Source organism: Homarus americanus, unplaced genomic scaffold (assembly GCF_018991925.1).
Source record: "Homarus americanus isolate GMGI-L3 unplaced genomic scaffold, GMGI_Hamer_2.0 scaffold48354, whole genome shotgun sequence".
NCBI classification, from domain to species: Eukaryota; Metazoa; Arthropoda; class Malacostraca; order Decapoda; family Nephropidae; genus Homarus; species Homarus americanus.
Window position 1 is genome coordinate 681,159 of NW_024723833.1, and position 18,118 is coordinate 699,276.

An 18,118-nucleotide genomic window follows, 5' to 3' on the forward strand; every position below is an offset into this window, starting at 1 on the left:
TCCTCGCTTACATAGCACAAAAAAGAGGTGGTAATATAGGAAATTCGTATAAGCGAATTTTTGTGTCACGAACGTAGATATATCGAGGGATACCTGTACTGTATTCTACCATCTCTCTTCCTCTCTCTTAGACAAATTTAAGCTTTCAGTGAAGAACACAGCTGCTGTACTTTTCTGATAGGTTTTTTATGGTAACAGCAAATTATTATTCAAGTGTTTACAATAACTTGCTGTAAAAAGTATCACTAAAACATTATTAATGTTCTTTTCTGTGCAGAGGCCACATCTGATCTCATAATCTGTAAACTTAGTGACTGTACAAGTAGCGTGGCTGGAGGAAAGGAAATCATTCTGCTTTGTGATAAGGTCACTAAAGGTAAGCCAACTGACACACTGTTCTGTACTAGGATATGGTGTGAGAGTTGTACACTTTCAGAGCTTCACATTGATAATATATTTTCTTTCTGGAAAATCTACATATTATGTCATCTATATATTTGGATGTGTAGGTATATCTTTTTTGTGCAGATCATAATTCTTATGTCAGTGCAATTATTGTTATGAAACTTCACATTACACAAGTAGATGATATGAGGCATATAGAGCACAAAGAATGAACTCGCCACTTACCAGATTTTCCGATTTCTGTGGATTTCCCAAGGATATGATAGAGGCTCTTTCCAGTCTGCCAATAATCTATTAATAATTGTATATAAGGCCTCCCTCAACAGCTCCTTGGGAGATGTCATATATTTCCACAATCTCCAAATTAATAAGTAAAGTAACGAGAGCTCAAATACTTTCTCGCTGGTTCTTGAGGATAATGACTTTATCAATACTATATGAATACGGTGATATTTCCATTAGCCGGAACAATTGGTGCAGAGCTCTTCTTGGAATTAGAGATTTCCGGGTAACGAGATGACTCAAAGCTGGAAAAAATCCAACATCCCGGAATTGTCCGGATAAGGGAAAAAATTTTCTCGGAAGTTCCAGAAATTCCGCATTACATCATTTCTCAAATCTGGAAAAATATCCCCCATACCCGGAATTTTTCAGGTACCAGAAAAATTTTCTCGGAATTTCCCGAAAATGTGCCTGATTTTCATCTCTCAAACCCAGAAAAATCCTCCCCCATCCCAGGAATTTTCTGGGTACTGGAAAATTTTTTCCAGAATTTTCCACAAAATGTGACCTTCAGAAAATCGCCCCCCAAAGCTGTAATTTTCCAGAAAATTCCGGCTTTGGGAACGAGTTTCCTAGAAAATTTCCGTTCCGGCTATTGGAGAGTTCCAGGTTTGAGGGTTTTCGGCTAACGGAGATATTACTATACAAGTATAATAAAACATTAAATATTTAATATTGTACAATACTTTAAACGTATCATAGATACCAGTCTAAGGACATTTTCTTCAAAATACGAACACTGCATAGTAACGCAATAAAAGAAAACATTTACTTTTTGTATTAATGGGAGACTTACCTAGGTTGTATGGAAATGAAATTAAGAAATTAAGAAATGACCAGTCTGTCGATTGTCAGACTATTTTAATATTCATTTCTTTAGTACTACAAAGTAATTACCCTAAAAATGAGCAAAATGACCCAAGAAATCCTTGATTACCTTAAATATTGCAAAATTTTTGCTTACCCTAAATTTCACCCTAAAGAAGGTCTATTTACCCTAACATGGGGTATCGCTGGAAAAACTTTTGGATTTCAGAGCATTTCAAATTTGGGAATTTCAGATAAGGGATACCCAACCTGTGTTTAGATTTATGTAGAAAGTTTTTTTTCTTCAGAAATTTGATTATATGGTGTCTCTGACCTTATGCAATATTCATTTATATAGAACTAGATAATTTTTTTGTGAAGTTATTAATGAATGTCTGCTTTTGTTAAAATATTTATATGCTTACCCTTGAAATTAAGGTGTCAGTGATATTTCAATTAAGGGGGACTCCGCTTGGTGCAAAAGATTTGTCCTTAGGTGCAGTACTCTGCTGTGCAAGATTTTATGCTGATTTCCTAGATATGCCACTCAACCTCAGGCACCTTTATATAATTCCTCTGTACTTTACCTTTGCTAACCCAAAATTTATATAAAATGTGCCTGTAAAATACGTACATAATATTAGTGCAGGCACCCCCAAGTTACGGAAGGGTTCCGTTCCTGAAAATCTGTCTGCAGCGCGAAATTCCGTTACGCAAATTATTGTTCCCATTTACACAAGCACATACTGTATATTTATGAAATTGGATGGTTTTTAACCACATACAATGAGTCATTCATGATGTAACATGATAATAAATGAACAAAGCGCTCGATTTTTACTTGCCAGAAACAATGTTGAGTGCTGAGTTAGGTGAAGTGGTGTAATTGCAGTTACTGGGAGGGAGACAGTGGGTCACTGCTGACTCCTGCCTCTCCCTGTGGATCATCATCATCATCATCTTCTTCTTTGGCTGTGGTCTTGAGGCAAAGAATTTGTCCAATGTGGTATGTCATTGATGACACAATTTTCAGTGTACAGTTCCTTATAGCCCCTCCATGTTGCTCTCTATTTCTCTTGCAAACTTGAGGCTGTGTTCATGATTTGGATCGTGTGTCTCAACGGTTTGCATCACATCTTGCAGTTGACTAAGCACTTTAGACAAAACCTTTGTTGTCAATTCATGGGGTGTATATGGAACTTCTGTACAAGTGTCCTCCTGTTCCTCAGCAACAGCTTGCTCCTGTTCCATTAACATAAGATTCTCATTGAACAGATCCTTTCTGTGTGACTATAATAGCTCGACCACACCATCCGGATCCACTTCCTCAAACCCTGCACCATTTGCCAGAGTTACAATTAACTGTTGCACTTGATCAAAGGTCTGAACCTGGGGAAAACCTTGGAAATTGTGGACACATTTTTGCCAGATGTTCTTCCACACACCATTCATTGCTGTACATTTGAACTCATCCCATACTCGGCAATGTTTTCTACAACATTCATGATGTTAAACTTCTTTCAGAAATCTCTGACTGGTTGCTGATCCTCACCATCAATTGCACCTATAAGTTGTCTAAAATTCCTGTGTAAATAGTAGGCCTTAAAGCTGGCAATCACACCTTGATCCATAGGCTGTAGCAAGGAAGGTGTGTTCTTGGGCAGGTATTCAACCCTGATATTAGTGGGAAGGTCATTACTGTTAACAGGGTGGCTGGGAGCATTATCTAGGGGTAACAGGGCATTGTTAGCAATATTTTTTTGGGTTACTGTACCTTTCTACTGCAGGACAGAAACAAAGCAATCTTGGAACAGGTTGCCAGTCATCCATGCTTTCCTATTGGAGCACCATATCACTGGTAACCTAGATTTGGCATAGCTCTTGCATGCCCTGGGATTTTCTGAGTGGTACACAAGCATGGGCTTTAGCTTGAAATCTCCTGCAGCATTAACCCCCTAACAGGTGCGTTACATGATCCTTGGAAACCTTAAACCCAAGAGCTGCTTTCTCCTCAGTTGAAATAAGTGTCCTGGCAGGCATGTGCTTCCAGAATAGGCCTGTTTCATCAAAGTTGTACACTTGTTGTGGTGTGTATCCATTCCATCAGTATCACTGATTGCCTTTAATATTGGCTCTGCAAGGGATGACCACGTGTTTCAGATCGAAACGATCAACTTGCTAACATTCTTGATCTTTGTTTTACCTCTAACCCCTCACACTATTCATACTCAATTTCTGCCCCCTTAGGGTTTTCTGATTACAATCTTATTTCTATTAAATCAAACTGGGCACGACCACCTCCCCCACCCCCTTCTAAATGCCAACTATGGCACTATTGGAGGGCAAACTGGCAATCCATGCGATAATTCTTTTCCGACTTTCCTTGGGATGAATGTTGCTTTTCCACTCGGGATGCCCCGGTATGTGCTGACAGCATTTATCCCATCTTCTACCAGAACTTTCACTTGACAACCATGGTTTGATCACTCCTGTTCTCTTGCATGTAGGGTGAGAGATAGGGTGTATCGAGTTATGAAACTATCTCCTCCTATTATCCACTCCTCTTTCATTCCTTCTCGGAATCGTTGTCAGTTTATTTTTCGTAGGGCCAAGCGGAATTTTATAAAAAGAAAGACCGCTGACCTGACTAACTATTCTTTTAGTAAATCCTTCTGATCCTTCACCAAAAACATATGTACTAACTTCTGCACTCACTCTTTTCCTCCTCTCTTCCGACCTGATAACTCTATAGCCAACTCTCCCCCTGATAAAGCCAATCTCTTTTATTCTCCTCTAACTCCACCTTAGACGAATCCAACTCTACCCCTCCTATTCCTGCTCCTCCTATTGAACCTATGCACTTTCCTATAATCTCCACTCGTAGGATTGCTGGTGTGTTAACCAGGATGGATGTGAGTAAGGCGCATGGACCGGATGGAATACCCCCTCATGTTCTGAAGGGGTGCTTAAAAATTTTAGCCCCTTTGCTTGTTCGCCTCTTTCGCCTTTGCCTCAAAACCCAAACTTTTCCTTCTTCTTGGAAGCATGCCTCGGTTCAGCCCATCCCGAAGAAGGGTGACCATTCTAATCCCTCTAATATTGGCCCATTGCCCTAACTTCATCCCTCTCTAAGATTTTCGAACTGTCTCAAACTTTCATTTTCTCTGGCATCTTGAACGGCTTTCTCTTTAGTCGGATCACCACTATGGCTTTCGGCAGGTGAGATCTACTGGTGATCTGCTCTCCTACTGCACCCATCTTTGGTCATCCTCTCTTAGGGATTATGGGGAAACTTTTTATTGTGGCCCTCGACATCTCCAAAGCATTCAACAGGGTATAGCACAAGTCTTGCTTTTCAAACTTCCCTCTTATGGTTTCTCTCCCCAACTTTGTTCTCTAATTTCTAGCTTCCTCTACTGATCCATGGTACTATAGTTGTTGTCAAGGGATCGATCTCTCGCTCTTTCTCTACCAATAGTGGTGTCCCACAGGGTTCTGTTCTTTCACACTACAACTAATTCTATCCATTCTTAAACTGATGATTCTACTCTTCACTTTTTTTCACATTTTCCCCTCTCCCTAATTCTCAAACTAGATCTATTTCTAGAGCTGATATCATTTCATCTATCAATGTGGATCTGTGCAGGATCCCCAAATGGGGAGGTAGAATTTTGATTAAATTCAATAGTAATAAAACTCAGTATTTACCAATTACACTTTCCGTAATAGATGATCTCCTACCAATCACATTTCTGGACGCAATCATTCTGCCAAGCTCTAAAATAGATATGCTAGGCCTCACCATTTCCTCCAATATATCATGGAAGCCAGACATCCACAACATTGCTAAAGCAGCTTCCCAAAAGCTGGGAATGCTGTACAGTTGCTTCAAGTTCATAAGGTGTTCATTCGTCCTAACTTGGAGTACTGCTCTCATATCTGGGGTGGCTCTTCTTCTGTCCAACTGTTAGATAGGGTGGAATCAAAGGCATTTCGTCTTATTAACTCTCCTACTTTAGATGATAATCTCTCTTCCCTTTCTCTTTGCTGCAATGTTGCTTCACTGTCTCTCTTTTACAGGTACTTTAATGGGCAATGTTCGGTGGATTTGGCATCCTGTGTATTGCTGGCAAGGCCGTGGGCTCGTAGCACCCGTCTTGCCCGTGGTGCCCACTGTTTCTCTGTGGATGTCGGTCACACTAGAATAACCCGTTCTAGTACATCCTTCCTTTCTCACTCAGCCAAACTGTGGAATGCTCTGCCTTCTTCTGTGTTTCCATGCTCATACAATCTGTCTTACTTCAAAAAGTTGGTTTTCCGGCTTCTTCGTGGTTTAGATTAATAAAAAATTTTCTTTTCTATTTTTAATTTCTTTTTACTCTTATTTTTTGCCCCTTGGGCCCTGTTGTGGGTCGATGACCTGTGGCCGGGTGGGCTATTCCCCGTAAAAGAAAAAAAAAATACTAGCAGCCTCAGTATCAGCACTGGCTGCTTTACCTACCATAATAATTTTGTGTAGGTTTGAGTGTTTCTTAAAATGCTCAAACCATCCTTTGCTGGCATTAAAGGGTTTTTCATTAGAACAAGCACCTTGTTCCTGGCTTAAATTTGGGTACAGACTTTTAGCATTCTCCCGAATCACCATTGTGTTAATGGGCATATGGTAGTTTGCTTGGTCTGATCCTCTTTCTACACACTGAGTAAGCATTCCATTTTTATCATAACATCACTCCAATGAAAATACAGTTTACAGGCTGACAATGGAGTAGCAACTTTAGCACTAGTCCTAATTTTGTCTTTGTTATCACAGATTGTTCTGACAGTGAAGGTAGCCAGTCCCAATGATTTGGCAATGCAACTCAGCTTCTCCCCCTGATCAAACCTCCTTAACACATCTAATTTTGTTCCCAATGTTTCCTTTCGTGGTCTCTTAGCACCACTGCTAGCACTTGCACCTGATGGCCTCTTCCCATTTATCTTGAATAAAAATGAACAGTACAATACCTGTAGTACTGTCCAGAAAAGAGAAGCACAGCTGAACATTGGCTGGAGATTCAAATAAACCAAAACTGTTGTTGCTTTTGTGGGACTGCTACCACAGAGAATCCACACGAAATTACTTTTTACAATTTTGGTAAAAATTTTGGTTAAAAATCACTATTTTTTTATTAAAAAATTTACCAAAATTCCAATGGGGCGATTTTTTTCCGTAGCCTGAAATTTTGGTCGTAATTTCAAAATTCCTTAAAGGCAAAATTCCATAACCATTCATTACTAACATTTGCTTGGTGTTTTGGAGCATTAAAAAAAAATTCTACTTAAAAATTTACTAAGGTATCAAGAATGCCATGCAGTGTGTGTGTGGTACAGAGAATATGGAAACAAACTACATGCTCAACAATCAGTGTAGTTGGACCACATGTGCTTTGTGGACTCACTCAGTAAAACGTACTGTAATTAACTAATGTATCCTCTATGAACAAGAAGGTAAAGAGAGCAGATAGTGATGTTTATGATTATAGTACAATACTTTTTATATCAGCTTATATTATGTATGTAAAAACAATGTTTTTTATTATATACTGCATGGTAATAGATTAATACAGTAATTAAATTTTTATTTTATTTTTCCACACTACAGTATAATGAATCAGCTTAATTTAGAACTAGCTGTGCTAAGTGGGCTCCCCTTTAGTTGACTTAAAGTTGTAGATTTTAATATGTTAGTGGAAAATATTATCAGATGAACAAGGAAGGTATTGGTTGATATGTAACAAAACCTTGGCTTAGCAGAAGACATCCATGTTCGCTTCTTTGAGGTCAAGGATGGAATGGTAGAATGGGAGGCATTTGGTGATTTCCAGGCTTCTGATGTACACAAACAAGTGGCAATCTCCTTCAAGACACCTAGATATAAGTCTCTTGAGGTTAGTACCTTGGTTGCTTTTGTTGTATGCTTACCATCAAAGAAGTTTGAGATCAATTAGTATGAAAAATGGGAGTAAGATGCTTTGTAGGTGCATACTGTAGGTGTTTTTAAGGTAAAAAGGGAGGCTTCAGGAACTAATAAAGAAGAAGAGAAGGGCTTGTGAGTCCCAGTTAAAGTAGGAAGTTAAGAAGTATGAGAGGAATGTAGGGAGTTTAGAAGGAAAAAAAATGGTAAAAGAATTTAAGAGGAGATGAAAGATGGGAAGAGAAGCAACACAGATGTTTTAAAGAGAACAAGAAGCTGTTCCAGATGGAATTGAATAGGGTTGGAATGAAATAGGAGAAATACTGTGGAAAAATATAGGCAGTACAAAGGAGACAGGGAGAATTTTTTTAACTACAGTATTACAAAATGTAACAGATGAGAGAGGTGGAGCTATTCTATTTGAGTAGGGGTTGGGGAGAAAAACATTTTGGTGATTGAGAGTCTGTAAGTAAGAGAGATGAGAGTCTGTAAGTAAGCTTAATTATGGTAAGGCTCTAAAAGTGGATGGAATCACTAATGAAATTTTTAAGATTTGAGGTGAAAAGTGAGTGAATGGATGATAAGAATGCATGGGGTCATTACAGATGGAATGGTAACAGAATAGTGGCAAAGAGCATATATGGTTCTGTTTAAAGGTAAAGATTATGAGAATGAACAGCGAAGTTGTAGAGGAATAAAGTCTTAAAGTTATACTACATAAAATGTATGGGAAGAGTAATTATATAGATAATTGTTGTAAAAGCCGTGTATTAGGGGAAGGGTAGTGTTGATTCAGACTAGGATGAGGATGTGTAGATAAAATATTTGTTTTAAGGAGCCGGGGTGAAATGTTTCTGGAGAAAGGAAGGACTTTGTTTATAACAATTATAAGTCTGGAAACAAAAATTATTAAGTTGAGAAAAAGCTGTGACAAGTTTTGAAAATGTAAGGAATAGATGGAAAATGGCAGAATGGTGTCTGAAGTTTAAGAGTGTTGTGAAGAGGAAAATTATCTCCCTGTGAATGTAGGATTTTAGTAAGGATATGTAATATCTCCATGGTGTTTAGCTTTTATATGGATTATGGATTGGGTACTAAAAGAAGTGAAAGAGTGAGATTGAGAGGCATGCAAGTTTGATCAGTGAGGAAGAGTGGTGCGTCTGGAAAGTGCGTCATCCACTGTTTGCCATGACGCTACTCCAGTTGGTAATTCAGGAAAAAATTGCAAGCATTAGTGACTGACTTAAGAAGTATATGTACAGTCACTCAAAAAAATATCTTTACACAATTGTATTAGACAATAATATGATACCATTGACGAAATATTTTGACAACCCTACCGAGACAACAGGATTTGCAGTGTTCATTTTGAAATTCACTGAACCCCCCTCCCCCCAGTGAAAGAAGTTTTTTGAGCGGCTGTACTGTAGCAGGAGGAAGTTGATGGTGAATATGAAAGAAGTGTTGAAAATGTGAAGAGAAAGGGAACAGGTGGAAATTTTTATTAGTTTAAATTGAGACAATATGGAGGAAGTGAAGCATTTTAGGTGTCTGGGACTGAATGTGTCAGCAAATTGGACAGTGAAGGATTTTCACAGAGTTGGTGAGGGAAAGAAAGGGTTCTTAACCTTGAGAATTGTGGATGCTGATGTGGAGGTGAATAAGGAATTGTTTAACTGATATTGTTGTGTGGATATGAAGCAAGTTACTAGTGTTAAAAAGCATATGCTTGATAGCAACAGGTGGGGTGAATAGGATGCACAGTATAGAATATACTGAATTAAGGAAGGATTGTACAAGTGAATGAAGTATCCAACCAAGAGCTGACCAAGATTTGCTAAGATGAAAGAGATATGTTGAGAGAGTGGAAAATGAAAGTTTGATAAAAAGGAAAGAGTGTAAACTGTATTGCATTTCAGAGGTAGATGGTACAAAGGGAGGAGAGGCAAGGAGATACAGGATGTAGTAAAAGTGAGGATGTGCATAAAGGAAACAGCCTAGTCCTTGTATTACTAGAGAGAAGGCATCCAGCAGATTTGTGGGATTGATATTCTGCTTAAAATTTTTGACTAGTATGTACAGTGTCAGGTCTAAGCCAGCATAGATATTTGGAGCCTTTTAGCAGAGTAGATGTGTCAGAGCAGTAAGGTGAATGAATGAATGAGAGTAAAGGAATGAAGGGTTTTTATCCGGCTGTAACTCTGATCAACCTGCATTATTGTGGGAAAAAAATTAAAAAGCAAAAAAGAGAAAAGCTTCATTTTATGCTTTTGGATATTTATATACAGTCTGTTACTCAAAAGTAACACTTTTTATAAATAGTTCCAGAATTAATTAGAATATATTCCTTCATTTGTAGATAGAGAATCCAGTTAAGGTTTATGTGCAGCTACTGCGGCCATCAGACAAGAGTACCAGTGAATCTCGACCGTTCCAGTACCTGCCTCTTGATTCAGGTAGGCCTTTCACCTCTTTTAAGAGGTTAAAGAACAATTATGGCTTGTTCCAACGTATTCTGGGCTTAGACTCCCCTCTCACCAGTTCAGTATCTGGTGAAGATAACCTCCGGCACAAGACACCACCACAATCTCCTGGTTTTGGGAACTCTCTTAGTATAGAAGATACTAAGCCAAAACCCCCAACAGACCTAAAATTTATCAGCCCACCTTCTGCACCGCAACTTCGTCCACCTCCTGCTGTATCTCCTCCATTACTCTCTCAATCCAAACCATCACCAGTTGCTCCTACTGCTGGTATAATTCACCCTAGCTCTTCACCACCATTGTTGATATCTCCTGACCAAAGTGTAGAGGATATTCGGCAGAGATTGACAGCAACGTTAGAACGTAGGAAAGCTGGGGGAATGTCACCCAAGCCTGCCGGGCATCTTCGTCCATCACCATTTTGGTCAGATGATGCAAGTGTTTATTCTGATTCTGATATGCTTGATGATGTTCTGAGCCAAGGCAGTGTTAATGATTTGCTCTCTGCAGTTGGTGATGGATTTGCAGTATATGAAGACATTACAGGGTTACCAGATTCTTCAAACAACAACCCCCTCCCACCTGATGCTGTATATGGAGATGCTTCATATGCATCTTGTTATTCAAACTTAGAGTTCGTAATGGGTCAGGCTAAAGCTGTTGCTGCAGCAGCGTCTTCATCACTTACAACCAGTGATGATAGCAACACTAAATTAGAAGATGTACCTCCCTGTTTGCCTCCCAAAAAAAATCCTCGTGGGTCTACTGTTCAAATAGATGATGACTTTGGGGAATATGATACTCCCTCAAGTCAACCAATACATGCTAATAAGGCAGCACTATTGTTAGAAAGAGGTTTTCGGGCAGGAGGTCTCACAAAACTTAGCAGTAACCAGAGTCCATCCAGTAATCATAATGTCGATAATGCTCTGTATTATGACCCAGGGGGTCGTAATCAAGCCCCATTAGGCTCAGCCTCTGAGTGTGATGAGTTGGAGGACATGTGGGATGATACATCTAGTCAACCTCAGGAGCTTACTTGTGAACAATTGCCTCGCACCGTTCTTGATTTGTTTGTGTGATTTTTCTATTGTTCTTGAGGGAGTTTGAAGCCATGAAATTAAAACTTTTGAAAACATTTATTCATAATTTGCATTTATAATCTTTATAAACTCAGTTTTACATACCATCAATTTCTTTTACGTATAGTAAACTCTCACAGTTTTGGGCTTCATCATTTTATTTGGTTTATTTTGAACACTTTAGGGTTTTTAGACTAATAATTTTTGTTTGGAAAAAGCATTACTGTATATACATTGTGTCAAATGTCAGGAACAAAATTATTGTGACCCCATTTTGTGACTTCTCACTTGAGCTTGTTTCATTAACACATCACTCCTGCGTTGTCATTATGTCATTTGCTTTACCACGTTTTATACTATCCACTCTATATTCCTGGTTTTTTGATCCCTTTGAATGATCGAGTCCAGTAATGACTTCTGGTTGTGGTTCTTTATTTAGTTTTAACGAGAAGCTCCTCAACATATTAAAAAAGCTGTAAACAATAGAGGCAGCTTAGAGTGGAATAACTTAGGCAAGAGTGAGTGTAGAAGGGTACTTACTACTGTACAGTACAACATTATTAAGGACTAAATGAAGCTGGGAAACTTTTAAAGTTAAGTAAGAAAGGACAGCTTCTTCAGGAAAGTATGTACCTTCAAGGAAGCCTTTAGAGCTGGTAAGTGCAGTGTTAAAGTGGTTCCAGCAAAAGATGGGTGATGGTATTCCTGTGTGTGATGTGGATCATTTGAATGCATTGGCAGCTGGAGGCATGTCCAAGCCTTTTGGCAAAAGCCATTGTTAGAACTGTACAGTAGTTGATTCTATTATTTTAAATTAATTTTATATCATTATCTTGCCTTAAAATAGATACTTTAAAGAACAAGGCAATGGTTGGATATTTGTGTATGGGGAGGGCATGAGATTAATGTTGCTTCACTTACTAAGGGGTATAATTTCTAGTTTGTGAATTTTATGTTTTTGGATTGGCCTTCACTCCAGTTAGCCAGAAATTGCAAGGATTTGTGTTTGCTGTTATAACATGATGTATAATATATTTTATTATACAGTATTAATTGTTTAAAATGAATGTTAAATATGTTTTGGGAGTCAAAAGTGCGGGTTATGAACTAGTTCCCCTCCTGAGAACGTTTTTATGTTAGAAATGTACATAAGTCAGAACACATACCCTATGTGCACTATATCATAGCCCAAGTCCGTTTTATACATCTCGAATCACTTAATTTAAGAGAAAAGAAGAAATTGAATGACAAAATAGAGTAAACAAAACTAAATTTAAAGTTTAACACTTACACTGGAACCTGGCACTGGCTTGAATGTAGAGATGGGCATTTGCAGGAGTGATAAAGGTTTATTGGGATGGTTGAACTGAAACTTTCTTCTTTTCATCATAAATCTCTCTGTAGCATCATAGATATTCATTAATACCTCTATGAATCTTGGTGAATCTTGCTTTTCAAATGATAGCAATTCCTCTTCAATAAGCCTGAATCCATCTGCCATTTCTCTTGTAATGAATCCCTTTGGTTCTGGAGTTTCAGCTTCCTCTACAACCGAAGACAAAATTGCTTCTCCAGTTCAATCAGGTCCTCATTGCTTAATTCTTCAGCATGAGACTCAAACAACTGTGTGACATCATCCTCATGAATATCAAGCTGGAGTTGGTTCCCAAGGTCTACCACTGTCTGTGTCACTTCCCCAATATCATTATCAAAGCCCCTGAAATCATAAACAAACTGTGGGCAGTGTTTTTCCAAACACCATTTGCACTTACCTTGAACTGATTAAACCAGCCCCTACTAGCAACAAAGTCTTCCCCATCACTTTCACCAATATTTTTAGACTTCAAGTCAGCGTGCAAGCTTCTCACTTTTTCCCGAATCAGTGCAAGACTTGGGCAAATCCTGTTGATTTTGATCTTCCACCCATATCACTAACAACCTTTCCATTTCAATTAACAATCCACTTCTTTGTTTTGTTATCACATTTGAGCACATTGGTGTAGATCATTTTACATATTCAAGAATTTTCTCTTTGTCTTTCAAAATTGTTCTGACTGTTGACTGAATGAAGCCCAACACTACCAATGACTTAGAGTGTTTCATCTTTTTCAGAACATTTAATTACATAAACTTTCACTTCCATTGTATTTGTTTTCCTTTTCTTGGATGCACTACTATCACTTGCATCAGGTTTGTGTTTAGGAGCCATGATGAGGGCAGAAAAAGAAAGTAAATAAGCAAAAAAAAATTTGCACTGGATTATACACATTAATGCGGTGAGGGTAAAGCGTACCGACACTCCCTCAAGGCGCATGGCTGGGCGATAAATCACTCCCCACCGTGCCTCGCCTCTAACCCATGCAAACTAGTTCTCGTATGTAAATGCTATGAACCGGTTGTACTTAAGTTGGATTCTTAAAATAATTGACCTTATGGGGCCTCGTTCATATCGGCTGGTGTTTGTAAGTCGGACATTCGTAAGTCAGGGACCCTCTGTACAGTACACTTTTAGCTTTAGAATTTTAGAAAAATAAAAAATGCCATCTGTGAGATTAAAGAGTATTGAAAAAAAATTATATATGAATTAATTTAATATTTTTTTTCATGGCTTCTGCTTCATTTAAGGTCAATATTTAAAATTATAAAACAAAGGGCTGGTATGTACAATATTCTTATTTCATTGGTGATGTTTCCTATTTTATGCATCACAAAATTTAAACTGATGAACTTAATGTTAAGTGTGATCATTCTTTGTGGATCAACAAATCCTGTTAAGGGGAGTGTCTGGCTGAAGCACAAAATTTGTTAATAATTGATAATCAATATAAATTTCCTTTCAGCAATTAAGGACACCAGAAACATTGTTGCTATACCCCTGAATCAATTCTGCCTAATCCCTGATACCGATTTTTCCTTTATATACTTATCAATTTTCAAAATCCTACTTCTCCATAACTTCTAGCTAGATTACATTGAAATTCATCTGGAATATAGGTAATTTACTCCCTTTGAATGTGACATATAGATATTTCTGATTATCACATTTGTTTTGGGTGCATGAAGTTTTTCCTAACTTACCATTTTATCCTCCTAATATTTATAAAGATAAATCAGCAAATAATAAACCAAGCCAAATATAAAGTATATCTATATGTTTAGCCATGCACAATACTGTATGTTATTCTACTACTAAGTTTTAGTTTTATTAAAATTGACCCATAAATGGCCAAGCCTCAGGGATTTCAAGGTTAGAAGAACTCTTTTTGAGATACAGGCCCGAGAAGGGTGGCACGAGAGAAACACCCGGTCGAACCTCACCTTGGCTTCTTTTATGGGTAACTGTGACACAAGCAGCCTCGTACTCTGGTCCTGCTGCTAGCGAGCTGAGAAAGGTGCCAAATACTGATATTTACCAAGTGATTGGTATTACTTTGCACCAAAATATTACAGCTTTTGTTACATAAACAGAAGGTCCCTCTAAATGAGGGGGGGTTAGAACAATCCTGCATGGCTACATAATATTACAAATTATGCAATCAAAATACGTCAGCAGATAGCCATAGGCAACAGCTTTCCTAAACAATTTTTCTGAATATTTTCGTAATTTTCCGATTTTTATAGTATTTTCAGCCAGATGTTCCCCTTAACTTTCAATATTTCTCATAAACGGCATGATACAGAATGTGTTTCAAGTGGCGCAGTAGGTTTTGAGACTAATCACTGTACTGGAAGTGGACATATAGTGTGGCAAAATGATATTTGATTGATTATTGCTACCATCTTAAGAGGTAATATTGTGCAAACTGGAATTTGAGTCAGGACCCAACCAGGTTTGGGTGACCATCAATCTTTATGATATGCGCTAAGTTGACCATTTTGAAGATCCAATTAAAAATATGCTAACCCGCTAACCCATAGCTCAGAGAATTTACATCATTATAGTGTGATACAGGAGAAAAATGATGATTGCATAAGTATTGTATGCTGTTTTAGGTGCTAGTGTGAGAGATGATGGTGCACATATATGCTCTATAAAGATAATATATGTCATTTTGAAGGTAGAAGGGGATAATGTTGAAGATTATGTCAACTGCTCATTGCATTAAAGTGTGAATGGTATAATGTTTTATTGCACTAAAGCATTACTTTGTGATAAGTTAGGATATAATGAAGGTATTTCAGCATGTCTCCATTTTTCCTGCTTTGTAGTTTTGCCTTAAAGTTAATGCAAAACCAGTATATGTACCAAAACTGATAATCTAGTCAAAAAAATTAAAACATGGTTGTGACCAAGAGATCCAATCACTTGTGGAGCCTCATCTTCTAGTCATACAACAGTGTAGTAGTTTACAGTTATTGAGACTTGATAATTTAAAGGATAAGTTGCAGCTAGTCAACATAAGTGGAGTTGTTTGTCTCAGCAGGTGTCTTGATAATGGCACTGATTATGTTAGCATCATCACTTTATCAGGGACAATGTGTGTCTTCTGTTTTTTCTTTTATAATGAGATTATATATGTACAGTACAGTACTGTACTAATAACATTTGCACTAGAAAAGGAGATACTGTACAGTAACTATTTATATGGATGAGAATTTTTTTATGGAAATCTTCATGAAAAAACTGCTGTTACTCCTTGTGAAGAACAAATGACATTTTAAAGTCTTCATCATCCCCAGTGGTGCTTTACTAGCCAGATGATGATGATATTAGTTGTGGGATATCAGAGTTGCAGTTTATGACACCAGACTACAGTGCACACCGTGTCTTATTGGGGTGTCATACAAACTAAATCAGATGCCATAAGACCAAATGGAAGGAAATTAATTTAGAATTTAAAAGCTATTTATTCCTTTCAACATTACAACTAGAGGATACAATTTATATTTTTGAGGCCTTTGAATTAAGGAAAGAAACCATGGTATGAATGTAAAGGGGTGAAATTTTGAAGTTCAGTACTTTACCATTAAGGTGAAATTGTTGAACTAGTCCTCTGATGTAACTGTACAGTATGATACTTGGCATTCTAGTCAATATTTTAGACCAATTAAGATATTGTAATAGGAATCTTAGAAAATCAGTTACACAAACATTACCATTTTTCCCATCAGCTTCATGTATATAAAGTAATCTCCCCGTTAGCCGGAATAATTGTGGCAGAGCTGTTCCGGGTTTGAGAGATTTCTGGGTACTGAGACATTTTCTCATCCACGGAATTTTTCCGGGAACTGGTGGTGAATATTTAGGTGTCGGACTGCAGTCGGACAGACTCAGAGCTGTATTTATTTATGCAATATATTGTGCACACCAGCAGATGCTGATGTTTTGAGCTTGTGATGCAGGCAGGCCAAATGGTGATATGATGATACAGGACGGCCTGCCTTTGTCCTGTACAGTATAGTCTCGATTTACGAGGATTTGGTTTACGCGTTTGGTCATTTACGTGGCACCTTGCCAGACCGACAATTTTTATTTACACAGTTCATTCCATCATTTATGCTGGAAGCGGCGCGGGCAGGTTGCGCACAAGGTCGCCCAGTCAACAAAACATTACCGAGTTCTTCACCCGCCACCCACCACAGCTGGCCCAAGTCAGTGATAGTAAGGATGTGGACTTTGAGGGGTTTGACAAAGAGGCCCTGCAAGCCTCTGTGGTGGATAGTGATACAATTGGTACATGCGATACAGGTGAGGGCCAATAATCTGCCCTCTGCCTCGGAACCAACCCCCCATCCCCGTGTGCCCAGCCATCTTTTCTACTAACGTAAGTGTTAAAAAACCTAATATTATTGATATTTCTCTTAAATATTAATTGTGTGTGCATACCATCTTAAAATTAAGATGTTATTTTTACTATAACGTACGTATTGTGTCGGAAAAAGTGTAGTTTGGGGGTCGGCCCAGTCTCTATTTCAATTAATCTCATATGTTCTGTTATTTCGTTAAAGCGTTTCTTGTTTTACGCGGACGTCCACGGGTTCAATTGACCGCGTATATGAAGACTATACTGTACCATATCCTGTAGCAGGTGTTGCTGTCACTTTCCTCTTCCTCCATGAAGGAGGGATTGTACACACACTATATACTGTATGTACACCCTCTACACACTAGCCTACAGTAGACATACACTGTCCAAGTTCTAAACTATTTATTATTTATGTTTTTTACCGTGCGTTATTTGATTTTAGGCTTAAACTTTTATTTTAATTTGGGGGACACATGAACTAAGCTGTTGCTTCACCAGGGATGTAATTACCACATTCAATCAATCAGTCAATCACTGTCCACTCTGCTATGTATAGGCTGCACAACACAGATCATATGTGAAAACAGCAGTGAGCAAACGAACAAACAGCTGTCAATGAACTAAGAGTGTCATGATGTTAGAGTTTGAGGAGATAGGCTGTGAGATACATTAGCTAATCATAGGCATCCCTTAAAGTCACATGACAGTAGTAGCCAATTGTAGCTCACGAGCACTGAGCCTACCCATGATGCCATCTCTCTAAAATTAGTTCAAATTCCCATTTCGGGGAGATTTTCTCGGTATATTCTGCCAATGTGCTGATTGCAGTTTCTTGGAAATTCATTGGAATACTTGGAATGGATATATTTTTCGTGGAATTTTTCTGAATGTTAAAAAAAAAAAAAATCTTGCTATTGGAGAGTTCCAGCGATCAAAGAGTCCGGCTAACAGAGGATGACTTGTAGATGTTTTGTTCACCCTACAGAGAATATATATATATATATATCTCTCTCTCTCTCATATATATAGTGTATATATATATATATATATATATATATATATACACTATATATATATATATATATATATACACAGTCGACCCTCGTTAATTCGGACTAATAGGGGGGGAAGGGTGTCCGTTTTAGCCGATTGTCCGAATTAACCGATTTAGGGGTTAATATTGCATTATATTTCAAAGTCATTGTTTTCGTCACAATTTTATCCCACTTTCCACTGTAATACATACGTAATTTCAGCAAAAATATTACATTTCCGTGAATGTATTATATCAAGCACAGTATGAATAGAATACCAATGTAATATAACAGTATTTTAACCGAAAACTACTAAAAAAACGAA

The 18,118-nt window shown here is 37.9% G+C and overlaps 1 protein-coding gene across 1 annotated transcript in view; it reads left to right on the plus strand.

Annotated features, from left to right (window-relative positions):
* Nucleotides 1-258: 258 nt before the first annotated feature.
* Nucleotides 259-18,118, plus strand: part of LOC121863715 (transcription factor p65-like) — a 114,630-nt gene continuing 96,770 nt past the window's right edge. Inside the window, exons 1-3 of the mRNA XM_042362455.1 lie at nucleotides 259-376; nucleotides 7,288-7,421; nucleotides 9,807-9,903. Coding sequence (XP_042218389.1) covers nucleotides 7,326-7,421; nucleotides 9,807-9,903 — 193 coding nt within the window. The 5' untranslated portion in view covers nucleotides 259-376; nucleotides 7,288-7,325. The remainder of the gene's footprint in view (nucleotides 377-7,287; nucleotides 7,422-9,806; nucleotides 9,904-18,118) is intronic.